The sequence below is a fragment of the Aethalodelphis obliquidens genome, unplaced genomic scaffold (genome assembly GCF_003676395.1).
Source record: "Aethalodelphis obliquidens isolate GAN/ISIS:26980383/991018 unplaced genomic scaffold, ASM367639v1 scaffold10, whole genome shotgun sequence".
In the NCBI taxonomy this organism is placed as follows: domain Eukaryota; kingdom Metazoa; phylum Chordata; class Mammalia; order Artiodactyla; family Delphinidae; genus Aethalodelphis; species Aethalodelphis obliquidens.
The window spans coordinates 45557920-45582092 of record NW_020837954.1 but is presented as its reverse complement, the minus strand read 5'-3'; the positions used below and the strand labels follow the sequence as shown (position 1 = coordinate 45582092).

At 43.3% G+C, this 24173-nt stretch overlaps 2 protein-coding genes and 1 pseudogene across 12 annotated transcripts in view; 1 reads left to right on the top strand and 2 right to left on the bottom strand.

The window, feature by feature from the left end:
• Nucleotides 1-13360, bottom strand: part of DCAF4 (DDB1 and CUL4 associated factor 4) — a 40835-nt gene extending 27475 nt beyond the window's left edge. For 4 of the 11 annotated variants that reach the window (XM_027111682.1, XM_027111684.1, XM_027111680.1 and 1 more), the window contains exons 1-3: nt 13181-13360; nt 2451-2547; nt 223-323 (exon numbers count right to left, since the gene is read on the bottom strand). In XM_027111682.1, coding sequence (XP_026967483.1) covers nt 223-323; nt 2451-2539 — 190 coding nt within the window. In that variant the 5' untranslated portion in view covers nt 2540-2547; nt 13181-13360. The remainder of the gene's footprint in view (nt 1-222; nt 324-2450; nt 2548-13180) is intronic. The other 7 variants (XM_027111687.1, XM_027111686.1, XM_027111688.1 and 4 more) reach the window with 4 other exon arrangements.
• Nucleotides 10096-11739, bottom strand: LOC113622940 (protein FAM92A-like; annotated as a pseudogene).
• Nucleotides 11763-24173, top strand: part of DPF3 (double PHD fingers 3) — a 299208-nt gene continuing 286797 nt past the window's right edge. The window contains exon 1 of the mRNA XM_027111691.1: nt 11763-12811. Coding sequence (XP_026967492.1) covers nt 12768-12811 — 44 coding nt within the window. The 5' untranslated portion in view covers nt 11763-12767. The remainder of the gene's footprint in view (nt 12812-24173) is intronic.

Here is a 24173-nt window from a genome sequence, read left to right as displayed (position 1 = left end):
TGCCTCAGGATCACGGTTCTTGTTTCAATTTGCTCCCAGAATTTCCTCCAAGCCAGGAATGGGCTGATGACACACATGGAGTGTACCCACACACAAGTGAAGACACACAGGGCTGAGGAGAAGGGCAGCCAGAACAGACATAACTAGATGACGAGGCACAACTAGGTTTCCTCTTTCCCCACAGGCAGGGCCGGAGGAGCCCTGTCCAGCAGGCTGCCTTACCTGGCACAGAAGAGCTGCCCGTTGTGCTCGAGGAGGTCGATGGGGCCTCATCATCGCTGTGGCTGGAACCCTGTGGGCTTTGCTGTACCCTTGTATTATTCCTGTTGACACACAGTCAGGGTTAACTTGCAGCCAATGAGTCCCAGTCATTCTTTGACTCTGGGGTCCTGCAGTTCCACAGCCTTCACCCCAACCCTCGATTACTTGGGGAGCACTGACCCCTCTTTTTCTTGGAAGCAGTTTACCTACTGCAAATACACCAAAGTTAGGGCACGGTTTTTGGTTTCTCATCCTTAAGAGGATGCAGGTCACAGTAGTTCCTCTTTTGTATCTCCTCATTTGAGCATTTTGTGAGGTCTTTTGGAATTTTCCAGATGAAAATGAGAACAGAAATCTTGGCCAATAAGAATTTTACCAGCTGGGCTCATTTGTCAGCTCAACAGCAGTTACAAGGCCAGGTGAATTTCATTTTTTATTGGATTCAGCAGTACAAAAGTTTAAATTTTACTTGGTTACTCAACCCTGCAGATGGAGAAACTGGGGTTCAGGGCACAGAGGTGATTTGCTCAGCAATACCGGGATAGAGCCATTTTTTAAATACTCATTTTGCAAAGCTACAAGCAGCTTCTGTGGCAATTATAGGCTGAAGGATATAATGAAAGAACAAAAGACCTAATTTTAGAATTCTGGTAAAATCCACTTTAAAATTAAGAACTTCCCCTGCTCCCTATAACACCAAAAGGAATACAAACTGCAGAACTAGGTTAAAGGAATCAAAGAACTCTCTCTTTTGTCTATAAATACTAACTATGCACAGTTTTAGAGAAAATTATTTATTCTCCCTTTTTACGGCCCAGAGCTTCCTGAGGAAGCTCATGTGTGATCAGCAGCAAGCGGAGGAAGGATTAAGGGTTATAACAAAGGTCTACATCTCTAGCCCAAGGACCGCTGCCCCATTCTTTCCACAGGGAGCCCGGAAGGTGGCTGTCCAGCCGGCTTCCACGTGACTCTGCCAAGCTGAATCAAGACTCTCTCCCTGTGCAGATCACAGTTTGCTGCACGACGCGCTCTTGAGGGAAGGCCTGGGGCCCAAACAGTATCCATGGTTCTCCTCATAAAACATACAAACATTGAGTACCTGTCCTGATCTTTCTACAGTATGGGTCATGTTCGGGACTTTGGTTCAGAGTCCCTATTATTCTGCACCAAATGAGGTCCACCATATATACAGGGCCTACTCAGAGACAGGCAGCCTGATGGGCCTTTACATACATTATTACGAACCTCACAAGAGAAGTATGGTACACGAAGAGTGACTCAGGGTGATTAAATAGCTGGACCAATTTCACACAGGAAAACGTAGAGCGTCAAACCCAGACTTCCTAATTCCAAAGCCCTTGTTTCTTCCACAACATTCTGATGCTTTTTTTTTTTTTCTGTTTGAGTTAATCTGTTCTAGAGAAGCATACTGGCATTCGACATCTTCTGACCCTATAGCTAGAAATCTGTCCATTTTAAAAGGAGATCTGGAGTGTGAAAGACTTTTGAAATTGGCATACGGGTCTCCTTTGGTGAGGAGAGGGCTATGCAAAGACTTCCTATGGCCAGAAGTCATGTCAGCAGCCCTGAACTGTGAAGAGGTGTCCTCTCCTGGGATGGCGTGGGGTGAATGATGTTCTGAGATTAGATAAGTAGAGTGTGGAAAATATTTATTATGGGGATTTCACCTAAGTATACACTGTTTTATTTTTCAAGCTGGGTGGTAGGTACCTAATATTCATTGTATTATTCTTTATACCTTTTTGTGTTTATTAAATACTCTATCGTATTATATATTATATAGCCTTACTTAGGATTTAGGCTGAATTAATGAAATTAGGTTTCCAGAAAGCTACTTTCATAGGCTGAAAAAAAAGAAGAAGAAAGACTAAAACATGGAGAAAGAGCTCCCCAGTTGTATCAGATAATGTTTACTTCTAAGCCTGTGGCTAAGGCTCCAGCCAGAAGTCATGGTCACAATGAAAAGAAAGACAAGTGTGGCCACCTCCTCACTACTCAAAGTGTGGCAGGCAGGCTGGCCCCCAGCAGACATCCCCTTGGGAGCATGTGAGCAGCACAGACTCTAGTCGGCCCGACCTCAGAGCCTGCATTTTTCTGAGACCCCCAGGGAGTCATGTGCGTGTGAGGGTGCTGTCAACGCTAGTAAGACACTGGGCAACAGCACTTGCCTCTCATTAGAACCATGCTGTCTGAACCAAGGGTTGTGTCGGTGGCTCCTTCTCCCATGTCTTCTACTCTGCCCCCTGCTTTTATGCATTTCAGCTGCTAAAAGAGAAAAAGAAAGAAAATTACATACAAATGCATGTGTGTACACCTTTCTCTTCTGTTTGCTTCTTGATAGTTCCTTCATGCTCAGAACTAGGCAAAAGGATGGCCCAACCTGGGTTATCATTAAAGCCGCCACCAAGCCTTACCTGTAGGACTGCCACCAGGTGGACACACAAATAAAACCCAACGCGTCTGTAGCCATCTCTCTGGCTGCAGTCCTCTTACCTCACAGCTGATGCCTGGCCCGACAACCTGCCAACCTCCATTCCCCAGGTCACTGTGTGACGTGTTGACAGACTCTCACAATTACTTTCCAACAACAGTCTGAGCCTGGCATGAGAACCCTCCTAAGCTAGTCTTCTTTTCCTTACCAGATTAACTCCAGAGCATATAATAATTTTTCTTTCGATCCACCCACATCCCTGTTCATAGAGAATAGTTAATCGTGAACACTATCTCTTCCTCGGTTTCAGTATCAAGCAGGAAAAATTGTGAACAAATTAAATGGGGCCGGTGGCATGTGACTTCTCAATGTGCTTTAGAGAGTGTTTTAGTTTCCTGAAGTACACTAGCTGTTAAAGGGAAGGATGTGCACATGCATTTGTTGAAATAAGGAATGATGTCTTAAAGACACTGATGTTGCCATAACTATTTTGAGTGGCTTTTTCAAGTCTTATCTTGTATGGCCTGAATTTATCACTTAATCATCAAATCATCAGTTGTTTTAACACTGGGAATCACATTAGGAATTCTTAAAGAGACTGAACTGTAGTACACAGACCAGCTGCTGCGAGTTTCATGCTTTCCCAACACCTGGTGATCCTTTCCCCACTCAGTGGAGACACTGTGACATCTTACCGAATACACATTAAAAGTATATTCAAATGCCGTTAACAAAATTAGAAAAAAATTTCTAGGGCTGAATGCAACCAAAGAATAGATTAGAAAATCTATTTGCTTTTATTTTCCAACTTCTACTTTTGAGTAGGAAGTGCCTGTTAGCATCAAACAGAGCACCAGAAGTCTGGACCTACATTCCAGAATTCAGTATTTACCCAACGACTTCTGTGTCAACCTATGATTGTGAGTTGGGGCTATTCGATACAAAGGAAGAGATATTTAATGAGTATAGTACTTAACCAAACATTTCATGAATTCTGTAACGAAGTCCTTGATTTGCCTGCTTCAGAGTCAGTGGGAAGCAGACGCCACAACCTGGATTAGTTTAACCAGCCACTCTCTAGTCCTGTGCCAGAATGAATAAGCAATACTAAAGCTCATCAATATAGCCATGCCGACTTGGAGTCATCACAAATGTCTCACTTTCATCCTCTTCTGGGACATTCTAAATTGACCTAGTTTTATTTATTCCTAGTCTGATTCACTCCCAACAATCCAGGGTGTTATCACTCTCCTAAAATCCCTTCCCACTTCCTCCTAGTCACACTTAGTAGACAGCATAGCTCCCTACCTCACCCAGAAGAGAGATGTTACCAGTACGAATACCCCCAACTTCTTTTTCATCCCCTCCACAAAGGCCTGCCTTTACTAATTCTTATCATCTTCCTTTTTGTCTTGGAGAAACAGGTGTCCCTGTGCCTTTTCCAGGCAAACCCATCCCTCCTGGCTGTTGATCTCATTTCCTTCTCAAACTCTGCAGACATCTGTGTTCATATATGTTTAATCAATCTCCCCCTCTCCTTATCTCAGCATATAAACACGCTCAGGTTTTTCATTCGTATGTGCTCCACTTCCAACCCAAAAGGAACACAAATGTTCTGGAAGCATGGTCTATATGTACACACTCCACTTCTTTATTTTCCAATCATTCTTCAACTCACTGTAGTCAGGCCTCCTCCATCCTCACCGTTCTGCTAAAATGCTCTTGCTGAGGTTAATGATCACCTACTTGCCAAAGTTAGTGGTCTCTTTTTAGTCCTTATTCCTATAACACATGACACCACAAAGCTTCACCTTCCCTAGGTTTCTGGAATATCTTTCTCTTGGTTCTCCTCGTACTTGTCAAGTTCATCCTTCTCTAGTTTCTCTTGGGTCACCCACTCTATGTTTAACAACGTTCTGTCCTAGATCCTCTTCATTTTATACTTAATACAATCTCACCTGCAAACACCGTTTCATCTCTAACCTAGCATCAAGTTCTTATAAAAAGGCTGCCTCCTGTCTACTTTCACAGACCATGTTCCAAAGCGAGTTGATGATCTCTCCCTAGTTCCTAGTATGCTCTTTCACCTATCTGTATTTCTTTTCTCTGAAATTCTACCACTGCCCCATCCCCATCCAAAAATACAATAATTTTATTCATTTTCCTCAGCAACCACTTTAATGGCTCCTGAATACCACATGCATAGGTTTCCCTTTGGATCAATTATCTTAAGCCTCAGACAAAGAATAAAGTTGTATTTATTAATTAGTTACATTACAGGTTAAAGGCACTATGCACAGGAAGGGAAATACGTATGTATGGATGGTGATAAGAAAACTGGTAAGAAAAATAAGCCATACTGACATAAGATCATCATTATTACCAACCAACTCTACAAAAAAAGAAAACTTATTTAGATTGCACATTCTGTACATGATTCCAGTTTGCTTTAGTTATGAAATGATGCATGAATAGTGGAAAAGCATAGGTTAACGGCGAGTCAAAGGCGTCAGATCACCCATTAGGAGGCAGGGCCATTGGCCCACTTGCACCACTGTCCTCAGTAGAGCACTGCACTATCAGAAGGACATGGTAAATAATGAAATAAATGGTGAGTGCTGGTTTTGGCCAAAGACAATATTTCTAAACCACCGCCTCACACAAGCACAGGTGCAGGCACTGCAGTGGGAGAGAAGGGAGTGATGGCTCTGAATGCAAGAGCCAGAGGGGAGAGTGAGTTTGAACCCAGTCTGTCAGGCAAGGTTGGCAGAGTGAGGGACCTGCAAGCAGTTTGGTATGGCCACAGCCTAAAGTACAGGGGCTGGGAGATTAGGCTAGAGAGGCAGGCAGGGTCAGATGCTGAGGTCTGGGTGCTTGGTAAGTTCGCTGAGTAACATGACTAAACCTGCATTTTAGAAAGGCAGCGGTGGAGGGAATAAGTTGGAAGTTAAGGACTGCTGTAGCAACTCAGGTTACATGAACCCACCAACATGGAAGTGATACTTGGGATAGAGAACCCTGAATTTATAAAGATTTAGGAGGTGAGTTTCATGGGAGAGGTGGAGAGAGAGCAGCTGAAACTTGATAAATGAATAACTGGTAGTGTTCTGACCTGAGAGACAAGGAGGAGGAGCTGTTTGGGGAATGAAGACAGTAAGTCTGATTTTGAACAAACCAATCTCAAGATGTTTGTAAATAGGGGTCTGGGAATTCAGAGGGAAAATGAGGCTAAAGATATAGATTTGAAAGTCACCAGCACATGGTAACAGAGTGAGACAAATGTGGCTCCAAAGCCAAATATATAGCAGATTAAAATTCAAAATTGAGACAATTTCATTGGACAGTAATATGAAGTCAGCACCATCAGTTTTTAGATCGGTGTTTCTCAACCAAGGGCAGTTTCACCCACCAGGGGGCACCTGGCAATGCCCAGGGACATTTTTGTTTGCCACAACTTGGCGGCAGGGAAGGGTGGGCTGCTATGGCATTTAGTGGGTAGAAGCCGGGGATGCTGCTAACCATCCTACAATACAGGACAGCACCTTACAGCAAATTATCCAGCCCCAGATAGTGCTGAGGTTAGGAAACCCTGCTCGAGACAGGAAGCGCTCAATTGTAATTTTCTGGGTGAAATGTTGAATCCCAGCTCCTCTGGAGCCACTCTGCCAGGCACAGACATTAAATGTGTTGTGGTAGGCTGAGCTTGGCTTTGCCTTTTACACAAGCTTTCAAGTACCTGAAGGATAAAGAAGAATAATTTCTAAGAGACCATTATTCTAGAAAGACAATGTTAATCTCAAACAAATAAACAACCATGATTTAACTTTTTGGAAAATGAGCAATAATTATCAAGTAATTTAAATGTACATGCCTTCTTCTGGGAATAGATATGAAGAAAATAATCCAAAAGGTTGTAAGAATTATATGCAAGATATTTACTACAATTTTCCAACTCACTTTCTAAAGCTAGTAGTCCTCTGTTGCCAAAACCAGACAGAGGTATCACAAGACAAGAAAACTATAGATCAACCTACCTTATGGACACAGCCACAGATCCTCAACCAAATCCTAGCAAACCACATCTAGATGCATATAAAAAGGCTAATATGTATTACACCATGACCAAGTAGGATTTACCCCAAGTTCAACATAGGAAAACCAATCAATGCCATACACCATATTAACAGAATAAATGAGGGGAAAACCTCCACGTGATTTTCTCAAGAGATGCAGAAAAAACACCAGACAAAATCCAATACCCTGTCATGACAAAAACTAGGCACAGAAGTAACTTACACAACTTGGTAAAGGGCATCTACCCCACAGCTAACATCATAATAGTGAAAGACTGCAAGCTTTTCTCCTAAGGTTAGGAACAAGACAAGGATGTCTGTTCTTAGCATTTCCATTCAACATTGTACCGGAAGTTCTAGCCAGGGGCAATTAGGCAAGAAAAAGAAATAAAAGGCATGCAAACAGGAAAGGAAGAAGTAAAACTATTTCTATTGGCAGATGACATGATGTTATACATACAGAAAATCCTAAAGAATCCACACACACACACAAAAACTACTGGAGCTAATAAATGATTTAAGCAAGGTTGCAGGATACAAGATTAATATATAAAAATCAGGGCTTCCCTGGTGGCGCAGTGATTAAGAACCCGCCTAACAATGCAGGGGACACAGGTTCGAGCCCTGATCTGGGAAGATCCCACATGCTGCGCAGCAACTAAGCCCAGGCGCCACAACTACTGAGCCTGTGCTCTAGGGCCCGCAAGCCACAACTACTGAGCCTGAGTGGCACAGCTACTGAAGCCCGTGAGTCTAGAGCCTGTGCTCCACAATGAGAAGCCACCGCAATGAGAAGCCCGCACACTGCAAACGAAGCCAAAGATAAATAAATAAATAATGTATAAAAAAATCAATTGTACATCTATACACTAGCAATGAATAATCTAAAAATGAAATTAATACAAAACCATACAATAGCATGACATTACATTAGCATCAAAAAGAATAAAGTATTTAGGAATGAACTTAACAAATAAGTGCATAACTTGTACACTGAAAGTATAAGACATTGTTGAAAGAAATTACAGAGGACCTACATAAATGGGAAGACATCCATGTCATGGACTGGAAGACTTAACATGGTCTACAAATTGATGTACAGATTTAACACAACCACTATCAAAATTCCAACTGCCATCTTTGGAGAAATCGACAAGCTGATCCTGAAATTCATATGGAAATGCAAGGGACACAGAAGAGTGAAAACAATCTTGGAAAAAAAGCAAAGTTGGAGGACTCACACTTTCCAATTTCAATGCTACAGTAATCAAGACACTGGTACTGGCACAAGGATAGCAACATAGATCAATGGAGTAGAACTGAGAGTCCAGAAATAAACCGATATACCTATGCCAATTGATTTTTGACCAAGACCATTCAGTGGGGAAAAAAATAATCTTTTCAACTGCTCGGACACCTGGACACTCACCTGCAAAAGAATGAATCCGATCCCTACTTCACATCATATATGAAAATTAACTCATGGATTCAAGCTCTAAAACTGTAAGACTTTTATAAGAAAACAAAGGTATAAATCATCATGAACTTTCAATAAGCAATGGTTTCTTAAATATGACACCCAAAGCACAAGAAAAAATAGATTAAGTAGACTTCATCAAAAGTAAAAACTTTTGTGCAAACACACTATCAAGAAAGTGAAAAGGGGGCTTCCCCGGTGGTGCAGTGGTTAAGAATCCACCTGCCAATGCAGGGGACATGGGTTTGAGCCCTGGTCCGGGAAGATCCCACATGCCATGGAGCAACTAAGCCCGAGAGGCACAACTACTGAGCCCGCACACCTAGAGCCCGTGCTGTGCAACAAGAGAAGCCACAGCAACGAGAAGCCTGTGCACTGCAACGAAGACCCCGCTCGCCACAACTAGAGAAAAGCCCATGCGCAGCCACAAAGACCCAATGCAGCCAAAAATAAAATAAATTAAAAAAAGAAGCAACACCATTCACTTCAAAAAAAAAGAAGGTGAAAGGACAACCCACAGAATGGGAGAAAATATTTTTAAATCGTACATTTGATAAGGATCTAGTATCCAGAATATATAAACTCAACAAGAAAAAAATAACTCAATTAAAAAATAAGGAAAAAATCTGAAGACGTTTCTTCAAAGATATACAAATGGCCACTTAGAACACAAAAAGATGCTCATCACTAGTCAATAGGTAGATGAAAATAAAAACCACAATAAGATACCACTTTATACCTACCAGGATTGTTATAATAAAAAAAAAAACTAACACAAATAACAAGTATTGGTGAGAATGTGGAGAAATTGGAACTCTCATACACTGCTGGTGGGAACGCAAACGCTGCAGTCACTTTGGAAAACAGTTTGGCAGTTCCTCAAAAGGTTCGACATAGAGTTACCATATGACCTAGCAAAATCCAGCAGAAATGAAAACATATGGCCATATAAAAATCTGGACAGTAATATTCATAGTAGCATTATTCATAATTGCCCCAAAGTGTAAACAATCCAAATTTCCATCAACTGATGACTCAATAAACAAAATACAGCACATCCATACAACAGAATGTTATTCAGCCATAAAAAGAATGTGGTACTGAGGCATGCTACAATGTGGATGAACCTTGAAAACACTATGCTAAATAAAAGAAGTGGGACACAAAAGGCCACACACTGTATTATTTATTTGATGTATATGAAATCTCCAGAATAGGCAAACCCAGAGAGGGAGAAAGAGAGAAATGGTTTTCCAGGTGCTGAGGGAAGAGGGGTTACAGAACAGGGAGTACAAAGGTTCAGGTCCTTTTTTTATAGCTTCTCGAAAGTCTACTTTTCTGTTATGAATAATTGCTTTTTCCAGTTACCCCACATGAGTTGATAAAGACTCTGATTAAATTGTTTTATGTTTCCAAGAATAACTGTTATATCTTTTTATTATCTAGGTGGCAGCTTAGAAAAATTTTTATAGAATTTTAAATGATGTATGGTGTTCCATGTGTTCTAGTTTATGTTTTTCTACAAAACATTCCACCAGATTACTAGCTTTCCAAAGGCTGTAGTACCATTTATAGTACTTTAGTATGACAACAGTTTAAAAAAATTTTTTTAAATTGAAGTATAGTTGATTTATAACGTGTTAATTTCTGCCATACAGCAAAATGATTCAGTTATACATATATATTCTTTTTTAAATATCCTTTCAATTATGGTTTATCATAGGATACTGAATATACTTCTCCGTGCTATACAGTAGGATCTTGTTGTTTATCCATCCATTCTATATATGACAGCTTACACCTGCTAACCCCAACCTCCCCCCGCCCCTCCCCCCGGCAACCACAAGTCTGTACTCTATGAGTATGACAGCAGTTTTGTTTTAAAGCCAGAATCAAGTTGAATGTGACTCTAAACTAAAATTTATGCTTTGTTCATTTGTAAAACATGGATATATTGGTGTCATATTTCCTTTATTCTGTTTGATTATACACTTGTTGAAAGGTAAATTTACAGATCAAATGATGAAACTTCATGTTTCAGTAAAAGTTTTTTCAAGAAAAGAAAACTTGTGTTTTTATTTAAAGTTTCATGGGATAGAATTTATATTTAATCAAAATGACTAGATAGGATCCTTTTGCAGAGTCAGTCTAAAAGAAGCTAAATGGAATTGGTAGATCTTTTGGTTTTTGATATCTACTTTACTATAGGACTCCGAAGCAGGTACAGTACATTAATATGAAATACTTTGAAACCCATAATCTTAAAAAAAAAGTGTGGGAGTTATACAAAAAGATCATATATCACTAGGTAGGAAGTTGAAATGACTGGCTGTGTAATATTTTTTAAAACCTTCATTTTGGATCAGCATACATATCCTTCCATTTTTCTCCCCTATTTTCAGTAGCATTCCATTTTGATGTTTAGCATAGCAAGCCAGAATAAAGTTTTATAATTCAGCAATCCTGAATTCTGAGTCATATTAAGATAAAAATGGAAATGAGACATGTACTGAGGAAAATTAATTTTCTTCTTCTGTAATGTCTAATTCATCTTCTTCTTGCTGATCCCCTCTTAGTCCACAAGTGGACACCTGTCCTGTTGCAAACACTTAGCTAAAAAAATCTCTGAAAAGGCAACTCTGAATTTGCTCTTACAATATACAAGTGAGATGGATAATCGGGTGAATACCTAGAGCTTCTGAAAACCTCAAATCTCATCAATCTTTTGTATATTTTGGTAGGCACCAGTGTATACCTCTGAAGCTTTGCTCTGAAATAGCATTTCAGTAGTGATAAATTCTGAAAATACAGTCTTTATATCCTTTACTTTCTGCTTTTCAAAACTGTCAGCAGTTTCCTCCAGATGAGCGTTGTTTGCACAGCATCCAGGGTAGCTCTCTGTAAGTGGGTTTGCCATGAAATAACAGGTCCAGCGGATGGGTGTGCTGACTTGTCCTTTCTACTTCAGGTAGCTGCTTAGCTTCTCCATTCCTTGATGCTGATGTCGCTGTGAGGTCATCCCGTTTCATTTCTACAATGGTTCCTTCGGCCGCAAGTCTCAACTGTGGTGGCACACCGATAATCCTTAAGTTCGGCATACTCCCTAGCGGTTTTTCCGGTCCTTGTTCAAATCTGGGGTCTCTGCGGAGACCCTCTCGCAGGAGAGTCGGGTCTGCCTCCCAGCCGGGCAGTTTTTTGCGCAGGCGCGCCGAAGACTTGGCACAGCTCTCCAAACTGCTTCCGGTTTGAGCGGCCCAGTTTCCGGGTACCGCTTCCTTCCCCTCCCACAAGACGCTCTTCTGGGCCTGGCCGCCAAGTTCTGCCGGTGCCACCCAGAAAAGGCCCGGCCTGGGGGCCTCAGGCTGGTGGGGTGGCGGGCAGCCTCCCTCCCGGCCTCTGTGAGAGGTGGGCCCGGTCTCGGCTGCGGCCCACAGCCGAAATTCAGCACGGAGCGCAGGCTCCACTGCTTGCACCCGAGCAGCCGCCTCAACATCCTGCCGAGCACGTGGCCCGTGGCCCCGGGCCTGGAGCCTAACAATGCCTCGGCCTAGGCCGCGCCGGGGCCACAGTGCTTATTTTTGGGGTGATGAAAATGTTCTGGAATAAGATGGTCGCACGACCTTGCGAATATTCTACAAAACCTGCCAAACCGTACGTACACTGTTAAACGGAGAATTTTATGGTATATGAATTATATCCCCCAAACAAAAAAAGATTTTCTACTACAGCAGTACTATACCATTTATGAGTGAGGCACATCCTAAATATCCAGCGACAGGTTCATGGGGATTATAAAGGATACTGGACTGCAGCGTGGAAAACGGTAACGCCACTGGTTTGAAAAGCCCTACGCAAAATGGCCTCCACAGGGGGCTTGCCGTGGCCACCCTGCGTCGGCGTTTATTTAAAACTCTACCTCACAAATGAGGAAACGGAAGCTTAAAGGGCCAAGCATGGTGCCCCGAAAGATACACTGCGTGGGGGAAACGGCATTCCACCCCTGCTGGTCCGGCCCCAGGACACCACCTCAACTACAATCTCCACCGTTATTTAAAACTGGAGTGTGGGGCTCTGGACTTTTGTTTCCTCCAGGAAGCGGTGGCCTCAGTCTTCTTTCCTTTGGGCTGTTTCTGCGTCTGCCAAGGTCTGTGGACCACACCACGCCCGTCCAGGGGGACGGGGTGTCATGGTTTCTAAGGATAACTGGGGAGACGACGAGGCTTCCTGGACACGGCGAGCGCTAGAGTGGACGGCGTGGCTTTGTCGCTACCGTAACTCGGTGTGGAGGTTACCTCGGGAAGCTTGGCTTCATCCCACGGCTCCGTCACTTTACTAGTTCGCGAGTTACCTCGGGTAAGCAACAACCTCACTAGGGCTCTTCTGCGTCTGACGGAGGTATTACACTACCACCTACCTCACTGGGCTGGTGTATGGAAAGTTTAGTTAATGCCTGAAAAGCAGGTGGCAGTGCCTAAGCACTCACGAGGCGCTTGCGTTAGCTGTTATGCTGACCTGTTTGAAAAAATCAACCTCAACCTCAACTTTCAGGTAAGCCGCCACCAAGGGCCCGCAGTTCAGCCACTGGCAGGTGTTGGGTGGCAACTTCACATCAGGATTTAGAAAAACGCTCCTTCAGGGCGGACACGGAGAGGTGACACTCGGGGTCCCCCTCCCCCCGTCTTTACGGCGGCAGATCCGACAAGACGCGCGAGCTCCACCCGCCCACCGATTCCTCCCTCACAGCCGGAGCTCGCCGGCCCAACCAGCCACCCACGCCAGGGTCGTGCCGGCGTTCCACGTGCTCGGCTCCTCCCCGCCCCTTTCTCGGGCCTTCCCCCGACCCCCATCCCACCCCGAGCTCTGTCGGGGTAGCAGCAGCCGCCCCTGGACCAACGCCAACAGTCAGCGTAGACTTACTTGATCAGAGGGGCCTTTCCGGCTCTCCCTCGGGCGCAGGATCGGCAAGAGTGGGAGCGAAGCGTAGAAGGACGCGGAAACACCGAGGTCTAGAATCTGCCAGTTAGTTGTGTCCGTTCTCGCGTTGTCTCAGCGGATAGGGCCATGGCGGCCACCCCTTCCTTCTCAGTGGACGCGTTTTCTGACTGTCTACGCCAATGGGGCGGATCTTAGGGAGGGGGAAGGGATTGGGAGTTCGGCTCCGCCCAGGCCTGGTGACGATGCAGCGAGTCGGCTGCAGGCTTGATTGGGCTTTGCGCGTTTGGGGCGGGGCCGGGCGCGCTTGAGGGCAGGGCCGGGGCGGGGCCGGAGGCTGAGTTCGGACCCCGGGAGCTCCGAGGCTACTTCTCTAGCGGTGGGAACCCCACCCAGCACCGGGTATTTTCTGTGTCCAACCCGGTTGACAGGGAAGCCCTCTCGCCGCTGAAGATCCCTACCTTTAAAACTGTTACTTAGAGACGAGGAAAGATTGTGTTGTGGAAAGGTCGAAGGAGGCTCTGAGATGAGTGTGAGGAAAGAGCAACGCGTGTTGAACTGGTGGTGACGTGTTTGGTTGTGACCTCTGGTAGCTGAGGCTGCCCACCCTAGATCTGCGTGGCTCCAAGGTGCAGAGGAGCATGCTCTGAACTTCAGTCAGGAGGCGTTAGTTCTAGATCTAGTTCTGGTTCCTTCTTGCTGTGTGACCTAGGGCGAGTCTCTTCCCTTTCTGTGCCTTGATTTTTTAAAAAAAATTTTTATTTATTTATTTATTTTTGGCTGTGTTGGGTCTTTCCCTAGTTGCGGCGAGCGGGGGCCACTCTTCATCGCGGTGCGTGGGCCTGTTACTGTCGCGGCCTCTCTTGTTGGCGGAGCACAAGCTCCAGACGCGCAGGCTCAGTAGTTTTAGCTCATGGGCCTAGTTGCTCCGCGGCATGTGGGATCTTCCCAGACCAGGGCTCGAACCCGTGTCCCCTGCATTGGCAGGCAGATTCTCAACCACTGCGCCACCAGGGAAGCCTCTGTGCCTTGATTTCTTCTGTTGAAACAAGGAAGTTGATCTAACGTTCTGATGTTCTCGCCAGTGCAAAGTTTTGTTCATACCACTAATACTTCCAGAATGGTCTCTTTGTGCTGTGCCTGTTCTAGGTATCAGTTGACAGCTGTCAGATCTAAAAGAAAAATGTAAGCCTGTGAAGGGCTCTTGACCAGAAGTGACAGTTTGCTTTTTTTTTTTTAAATCTAGATCTGGTTTATTTTTATTTTTGTTGAAGTATAGTTCATTTACAAGGTATTAGTTTCTGGTATACAGCAAAGTGATTCAGTTATACATATATATATATATATATATATATTCTTTTTCCTGTCCTTTTCCATTATTCTTTATTATGGGATATTGTCTATAGTGCCCTGTGCTATGCAGTAGGACCTTGTTGTTTATCCATTCTATTTATACTCTGCTAACCCCAACCTCCCACTCCATTCCCTCCCTCACCCACCTTCCCCTTGGCAACCACAGGTCTGTTCTCTATGCAGAAGTCACAGTTCTGTGAGGAGAGCTGGGTTCAAATGGGCCAGGCTTGGTTGTTGCCACGAGCAGGCCTGGCGCACCATGTGCCCTGTTAACCCAGGGCCCTGTGAGTGGCTAGACCCATTAGAAAATAGGTTGTGGGGTTTATCAGTTGTACCTGTGTGTGAAAGCATTCCAGTAAATAACAAGGAAAGTAGGATTCCGCCTCTAAAGGATTTTGTATAAGAAAGGGTGTGGAGTGGGAAGAGGTCATGAGGGTAAGGAGGGAAGTGAGTATAGTCAGAATAAAGGACAGCTTCTTGAAGCTTGAGCTGCCTGGAAGAGAGAGCAGAGAGAGAAATCCTAAGCTGAACAAACAAGCTGACTGGAAGCCTGTTCATGGAGTAGTGAAGCATTCGTTTTGGCTGGATGGGTAGGGAGTCTTGGAAGCAAAACTGGCAGAATAGGTTGGGTCAAATGTCAAGGGTAAGGAGCTGGCAGAGGGAGCCTCTGAAGGTTTGAGAGTTGGGGAGTGATAAGACTAGAGCTGTGGTTTAGGGAAATCACCTGGGCAGCACTGTAGAAGAAACTAGAGAGGAAATATTGTGGAAGGCAGCTGGAAGCTTTCTTAGAAGCTTAGTGCAGCTACCGTCCCTGCAAAAGATAGTCAGGGTTGAAACATAGTGGTGGCAGCTGGGATGGAAGGGAAGGGTAGAGTCGAGACATTTCAGAGGAGGGAGAACCTGTAAGACTTGATGAACACTGTGTCAGGAGTCAAAAGGGATTCCAAGCTGAAGAGCCAGGGTCACGGGAGGAAGTCAGAAGGAGTTGGCTTGGGGCTTGCTGAGTGAATGAATGGGAAACAGCCAGCCAGAGGGGTCTCTTGAGTGTTCACTGAGGGAACCGGGTATAGGCACAGGATATGCCTTGGGGACCTGCAGCAGGCAGGCCAAGAGAAAGGATTAAAGAATATTTGCAAATCAATGCACAAAGGAAGCTTGACCTTGGGCAAATCTTTTGGCACCTCTGAACCTCAATTTCCTCATAGGTAAAATGAGGATAATGATACCTGCTGAAGCGGGTTTTTTCCCCAAATATATATATAATATTTAAATATATGTATTTAAATTTATTTTATTGAAGTGTAGTTGATTTACAATGTTGTGTTAATTTCTGCTCTACAGCAGAGTAATTCAGTTAGACATATATATATTCTTTTTCATATTCCTTTCCATTATGGCCTATCACAGGATATTGAATACAGTTTCCTGTGCTCTACAGTGGGACCTTGCTTATTGAAGAGAGTGGTTGTGAGGAGTAAATGCAGTGACCATAAAGCACCTCACTGCTTGGTCTACACTCCCATGGACTGGGCACCCTTTATTATGTGGATGGCTTGATATGTAAATAGTGCATATTACTTATCAAAAGTGAGAATAATTTCTTTTTTTCACTTTATCTCCAGAATTTGAAGCCAAGGCAAATATGTTTTTCTTTGAAACGGCACCTAAAATTAATCAGCATTAACTTTGACTACATTAAAAAAACCACAATACTTTTTATAGTCCTTGTCATGTGCCACCTATTTTCTAAGCCCTTTCCATATATTGTTCTTTTAATTACAGCAACCCTGTGAGGCAGGTACTATTAATATCACCACTTTACTGATGAATTGAGTCACAGAGAGGTTAAGTAACTTGCTCAAGCTAGTGAGTGGCAGAGCCAAGATTCAAACCCAGGTAGTTTCCAGAGTTTGAGCTCTCCAGGCGAAAACTATCATAATGAAAGTCGAAAGACATACTCCAATTTGGTATAAAATATCTACAGCTTGTATCACAGAAAAGCCTAATTTTCCTAAAACATAAAGTGCTTCTACAAATAAACTCAGTAGAAAAAGGAGCCGCGGCTATACCAACTATGCAGAAAAGGAAGTCAACATGAAAGGGTGCTCAACCTCACTCAGTGTAAGGAAAATATAGTTTAAAACTCCTCTGACATATCCTTTTTCATAACCAGATAGGAAAAATCCAAAACTTTGTTAATATTCAGTGAAGCTCTCATACAAGCTCTAAGGGAGACAATTTGGCAATATATCAATATTTATCAAAAGTAAAAATGCATATACCTTTGACCTAGCAATCACACTACTAGGAATTCATCCTAAAAATATAGTTGCTTATGTGCAAAATAACTTAGGTACATGGAACATCGTGTAATAGCGAAAGTTTGGAAGCCATCTTAGTGTCCATTAGTTAGAGACTAGTTAAAAAAGTAATGGTACGTTCATTCAGTGGAATACTGTGTACTTAAAAAAAAAAAAAGGAGGCTCTTTATATACTAATGTAAAATTACCTCCAAGATAGATTCTTGGTGAAAAAAGGAAGGTGAAGAACAGTACATAAAATATTACATAGGGTAGGCTTCCCTTGTGGTGCAGTGGTTGGGAGTCTGCCTGTCAATGCAGGGGACACGGGTTCAAGCCCTGGTCTGGGAAGATCCCACATGCCTCACAGCAATTAAGCCCGTGTGCCACAGCTACTGAGCCTGTGCTCTAGAGCCCGCACACCACAGCTACTGAAGCCCTCGTGCCTAGAGCCCGTGCTCTGAAACAAGAGAAGCCACTGCAATGAGAAGCCCACACACCACAACAAAGAGTAGCCCCCGCTCGCGGCAACTAGAGAAAGCCCGCGCGCAGCAACAAAGACCCAACGCAGCCATAAATAAATAAAAATTAAAAAAAAAATTAAATAGGGTGAAAAATATGTGTGTATGTATGTGTATCTCCCTACCTCTAGGGAGGGGACCTGGGTGGTTAGGTGACAGGGATGGGAGAGAGCTTTTCACCCCATTGTACCTTTTGAATTTTGACTATTGGCATATATTACCTATTAAAATATAAAATTTAAATGTTAATTAAATCTGCATACTATGCACAGCAACCAACTGCAGAAGTTGTTCATTTTAAGAGGTGACATGTAAATGAGTTTTTAAAGGAACTAAGACATCTGTCAAATCCCATCATGGAGACACGGATCCAAAATATAATCAATACAAGAGAAACATAATCAACATGTCCATTATGTGATAACAGTCCACCCAGAGCCCAGAAAAAGGATTCTTTTTATCAGAATTTACCAATGTTTATTCAGTAGTATCCAAGGGATGTGAATGTCTTGGTCACTGGAAATCTGGATCCAGAGTAATTCTCCAGTCCTTTCCCTAACGTGAATTAAACATCCCACAAAACTCTCCAAACCCCTTATTATGATTACACATTCACTGAACTGCTGATGACCGATTCTATGACTCAGGACATGATTCTGGGAAGGAGGGAGCCCTGAGTAATGGGCAAGAATATTCTAGACACCAGGAAGTTATATATCCCAGTAATAATTAACCTATAGTATTGGTATTCTAGGTACTTGGGTGGACTGAAGCAGTTTCCAAGGGTCTGGTCCAAGTAACTGGTAACATCAAATGTTGGAATCCAGAAACCCAAGGTTGAGACTGTGGTGCTTCTAAAATATTATTCTTAGCTAGTTAGCAGCCTGACCAATTTAACAATTAATAAAAACATGCTTGATTCAGAAAATTTAAGAAACAGAGAAGCATAAAATAAAAAATATACCCAAATTACCTATGATAAATCCATACCTCCAAAAAACCACTGTTAATATTTGGATGTCTTTATTTCTAAGCATGTATTTGTTGTAGTTGTTTATATAGTTCATTAATTCCTTCAACAAATATTTACTGAGCCCTTGGAATGCCATGCCTGTTCTAGGTGCTAGAGATGTAGTTGTATTTTTTTAATAATTAAAAAAAAATTCCTTTTGAAACAATCACAAACTAATAGAAAATTCCAACTATGTACAGAGAACTTTCACACTGGAATACTTTTAGTTGTATTTTCTGCAAACAAGGGTGTTCTCCTACATATTCTCAACGTAACCATCAAAATCAGGAAATTAACATTTTTAGACCACTACCATCTAATCCTTGGTCCCACTCAGGTATCACCCATTGTCCCAATACTTTTCTTAAGGGCAAAAGGATCTATTCAGAATCACATGTATTTAGTTATGTCTCTTAAGTCCTTTTTTAATTTTCATAACCTTGACACTTTTGAAGATTACGGTCCAGTTAATTTGTAGAATGTCCCTCAGTTTGGGCCCTCAGTTTGGGTTTGTCTAATGTTTTCCATGATTGGATTCAGACTGCATGTTCAACAGGAAAATCAGAGAAGTGACATGGCATTCTTCTCATTGCATCCTATCAGGTGGCACGTGATTTTGGTTGGTCCCATTATGGATGACGTTAATTTTCACTTCTTGATTAAGGTGATGTCAGCCAGGCTTCTGCAATGTAAAGTTACTGTTTTTTTAATTTAAAAAATAAAAGTTAAAAGAAAAATTGAAATAATTAAAGACTCACAGGAAGTTGCAAAAATAGTGCAGAGAGGTCCCTGTACCTTTCATATAAGTTCCCCAGTGGTAACATCTCATATAACCATGGTACAATATCACTCTTTTTTTTTTTTTTGCGGTACGCGGGCCTCTCACTGTTGTGGCCTCTCCCGTTGCGGAGCACAGGCTCTGCACGCGCAGGCTCAGCGGCCATGGCTCACGGGCCCAGCCGCTCCGCGGCATGTGGGATCTTCCTGGACCAGGGCACAAACCCGTGTCCCCTGCATCGGCAGGCGGACTCTCAACCACTGCGCCACCAGGGAAGCCCCAATATCACTCTTTATCTTTTTGTAATTTGGCTAGTATTTGTAAGTCTATGTAAATATCCTACTCTTTATCAAACATTCAATTAATTTATGGGCTTATGGTTTCCTCTGTTATTCAGTGGGTTAAATTCATGCTTATCATTTATTTTGATGCTCAAATAGTCCCAGTTTTGCTAGTAGAAGCTCTTCCTACCTACTTCTGTGTTCTTTTGACATGTTCTCATCATTCTTTGATCATTCTTTTCTGGCAAAAGATGTTCCAGGCTCATCTTGTACTTTTCCTGCCCAGGCCTGGAATGAGTCATTTCTCTAAGGAGTCCAAGTCCCATTTAGTGGAAATTGGTATTTAGAAACCAAGATTTGAGTGCCAAGTGTACTCATTGCTATTAGGATATCCCTATTCCAAGGATACTGGAACTCAGGGTTGCAGTTGGGAATATATACCCACACACTCCCACACACAACACAAACATGCATATGCATTTACATCTACATCTATCTGTCTATCTATCTTGAAAACCATGAGTTCACACCAATACTTCCAATTGTAATCCATCACCACAGGGCTCATTCAAGTTTTTTCCCTTTCTATATTTGTATCTCCTTTCTCCAACAGTGAAGTTCCCATTATCTTTTTTTATTTACTTATTTGAACAGTCCCTCTGTATGTGGCCATACATAGAGGCATCTCTGCCACTACTCCCTCCCCAATACAGATGCCCTCCTAACCCCACACAGATTCTGAGAACCTGTGCTGGGACATACTCTCCACCCCCCACAAAGAGGATGCCTTCCTCACTCCTCCTGGGCTCCAGCACTCCATGTGAGAATATAGTTTTGGAGACACAAAATCCTTAATTTCAAGGAGCTTACATTCTAATGGTGGGGGGGAGGGGAAAAAAGAAATAAAAATAAAACATGAGGTAATGATAAGTGCAATTAAAAGAAACAAGATAATGTGATAAGAAGTGACTGGGGTGCTACTGTGGGTTGGTGATGTTGATTATTCTCTTTATGTACCCCCCCATCCTTCTTTGCCCTGCTCTCTGCATATCTACAAAATGTATTATGTTGGCTTCTCTGCAGCCTGCTTTCTGATTGAGTTCAACAAGCAGGAGATTGGTGAGTGGGAGGAGAGGGAATCCCTTGCCTGACTTGGGATGTATTATCTGCTTGCGGCGCCTCTCTGGCTCCAGCTCTCATCAGGCTCCAAAAATTCCATTTCCTCCCCTTGTCCCTTCAAGGCTCCTAGTGGTAATAGGTTCCCACTGTTGCTAGCTCGTGGGTGCCCCAATGGCCTTGTCTCTTTTTATTCTGCTTACACCTTTTTTTTTTTAACATCTTTATTGGAGTATAGTTGCTTTACAATGGTGTGTTAGTTTCTGCGTTATAACAAAATGAATCAGTTATACATGTCCCCACACCTCCTCCATCCTGCGTTTCCCTCCCTCCCACCCTCCCAATCCCACCCCTCCAGGTGGCCACAAAGCACCGAGCTGATCTCCCTGTGCTATGCGGCTGCTTCCCACTAGCTATCTATTTTACGTTTGGTAGTGTATATATGTCCATGCCACTCTCTCACTTTGTCCCAGCTTACCCTTCCCCCTCCCCGTAACCTCAAGTCTATCCTCTAGTAGGTCTGTGTCTTTATTCCCGTCTTGCCCGTAGGTTCTTCATGACCATTTTTTTTTTAGATTCCAGTATGGAGCTTCCTTAAAAAACTAAAAATAGAACTACCATACAAGCCAGCAATCCCACTACTGGGCATATACCCTGAGAAAACCATAATTCAAAAAGAGTCATGTACCAAAATGTTCATTGCAGCTCTATTTACAATAGCCAGGACATGGAAGCAACCTAAGTGTCCATCATTGGATGAATGGATAAAGAAGATGTGGCACATATATACAATGGAATATTACTCAGCCATGAAAAGAAACGAAATTGAGTTATTTGTAGTGAGGTGGATGGACCTAGAGTCTGTCATACAGAGTGAAGTAAGTCAGAAAGAGAAAAACAAATACCGTATTCTGCTTACACCTTTGTTAAGAGTACCTTCATTAAATTCTTTTGAACCAATGAGTTGGATTCTGTTTTAGGAAAGGGCTCTTGGAGGAAATGACTTTTTTTTTCTTTTTGCGGTACGTGGGCCTCTGACTGTTGTGGCCTCTCCCGTTGCGGAGCACAGGCTCCGGATGCGCAGGCTCAACGGCCATGGCTCACGGGCCCAGCTGCTCTGCTTCCTGGACCAGGGCACAAACCCTTGTCCCCTGCATCGGCAGGCGGACTCTCAACCACTGCGCCACCAGGGAAGCCCATGACTCTTTGTTTAAACAATTATTGTGAATCGTTTTTCAGGTTAATACATATTCTTCTACAATATGATTTTCAAAAACTCAATTTGATCAGTTGAAAAAGGAAAACATTAGCCAGGCTTGTCTTTCTGGAATTGTGTCCAGAATGGATTCTCCTGCTCCTGACCTGAGGCCTAAGAAGCTTGAGTTGTGCTTTCAAGGGGGTGATATGCACACTGTTGTGACTCTACCCCCCAGGCATCCAGATTAGCCAAGAAATGCGATTTTTTGGCCTCTTTATGATACAGACAGTATTTCCTTCATCAGAATTTGTCCTCAGTTGTGCATTTCTTCAATCCCTGCCCTGCCTAGGGAGGGTTCTCAGCCATTAGGAGTCAACAGAGCCCTTTCTTGGATATGCAGCCCATTGCAGGAGCCTCCTTTTTCTTTTATTACCTTGTCTTCTTAATGCCAAGAATTGTACCATTTGGAGGATTCTTCAAATAATTTTAAAAACTTTTTTCTGCCTCTGTTAGACATTTGCAAGACTGCGGGGTCTTCCCATCTAGATTGGAGAGTGAGAAGGGGCTTGCAGGAAGAGTACCTTGCTGTCGCTTCCAGAAGCATCATTCATTTCCTCAGCAAGACTGAAGGACATTAAAAAGATGTGCATTGTTTCCTGTGACTGGCTTTATCAAGTGTCAACAGCTTTATAGAAGTAAAAAGCTATAGACTGAGAGAAGGAAAAAAATATCCTGCAGAATAAGAGTAGAAAAAAAAAATTCAGGCATGTAATTGTTCCAAATCTTACTGCCTCCCTGGTTTCCCCTGCATCTGAATTTCTGTTTAACACTGATAGGAGGATTGCCTTTAGGGGATACGAGGAAGGGAATAGGGACGAATTCGGCTTCAGTTTAGGTTTAGGAAACTATAGAAGGACTTGAAGCGGAACTGAATTCATCAAGAAACCCATATGTACTTGCGCCTGGGGAGGCTTTTAAAAAATCTGGTGAGAATGTTGTTCCTGAGCCCAGGAGAGGAATCTGCTGTGTTTTCCGGAATTATATACGTAGACAGTCAGGTAAACCAAGAAGGCTGAAGTAAGGAAGCTCTTCAACCACAAATAGTGTGCCCTCCCCAACTCTCAGAAGCTACATGCTCTCACAAGATTAATTTCTTCCTTGTTTTGTCCCAGATTTCACTACCTAGTCCTTTGTTAAGCATAAAAGGAGGTAATTTGAGGTATTGTGACCCCACTTTTCCAGATTAGAGAAATACTACACTATGGATAAACAAGACAACACATTTGAAGGTGTTTTGTTTATTGGAAGGAGGACACTTTATAAATAATGTTGCTTATTATTGTTAACCATCATCTGAAATACAGTCTAGAGTTTAAGACTGTGTGCTGCGGAGCCAGTCGGCCTGTTTTCAGATTCCTGTTCCCTCACAGTTTAGCTGTGGGACCTTGGGCATGTTTCTTGACTTCTCTGAGCCTATTTCCCCAAATGAAAAATGAGGATACTAAGGGTATCCCCTTCCACATGAGGATTAAGTACACGTGGATTATGCAAAGCACTTAGAACAGTGCCTGACCTACCGTGAGCACTTGAGAACTCAGTGGAACAGCACCCCCAAAGCTGCATTGTAACCTTGTCCCACACAGTGGGCATCCCAGCAGCGTGGCTGTACCCTCTTGAGAGAGCAGGAAAGGTAAAGGAGAATCACAGAGGGAGATTTCTTCCTAGGCATCTGTCTTCCCATTTTGAAGCATGGGTGTGATTTCCCTCCCTCTCCTCTGAAGAAGCCGCTCCTTCAAATGAGGCTGTCAGCCATGGTGGGTTTTGCTGCAGAAGCTTTAACCACTTCATTTTACAGGCTTCAGCAAAATAAGCTTCTCTTTCTATAAATGGCTTCCTCTCACTGCACCTTTGTGGACAGTGTCTAATGGTGGGGTTGGCTCATTTACTGGAGCCAAATAAACATTTGTTCACACTAGCCCCATGGTGATAGTACGACTAGTAATGAGCGGCCGCATTGCCCACTGCTGCAGGAGCCATTAGGGAAGCCCTGATAGAGTTCTGTTGATTGACAGGGGAGGTGTCAGAGGCACAGATGGGGCTTTCTGTCCCCAGAAGATCATGCAGTGCAAGTAGCCAGACCAATCATTCTTAGACTTGTGAAGTCAGCGTATAAATTCTAAGAGGAATAAAAATGGGTGAGGGCTTTCCTGGTGGCGCAGTGGTTGGGAGTCCGCCTGCCGATGCAGGGGACACGGGTTCGTGCCCAGGTCTGGGAAGATCCCACATGCCGCGGAGCGGCTGGGCCCGTGAGCCATGGCCGCTGAGCCTGCGCGTCCGGAGCCTGTGCTCCGCAACGGGAGAGGCCACAGCAGTGAGAGGCCCGCGTAACGCAAAAAAAAAAAAAAAAAAAAAAAAAGGG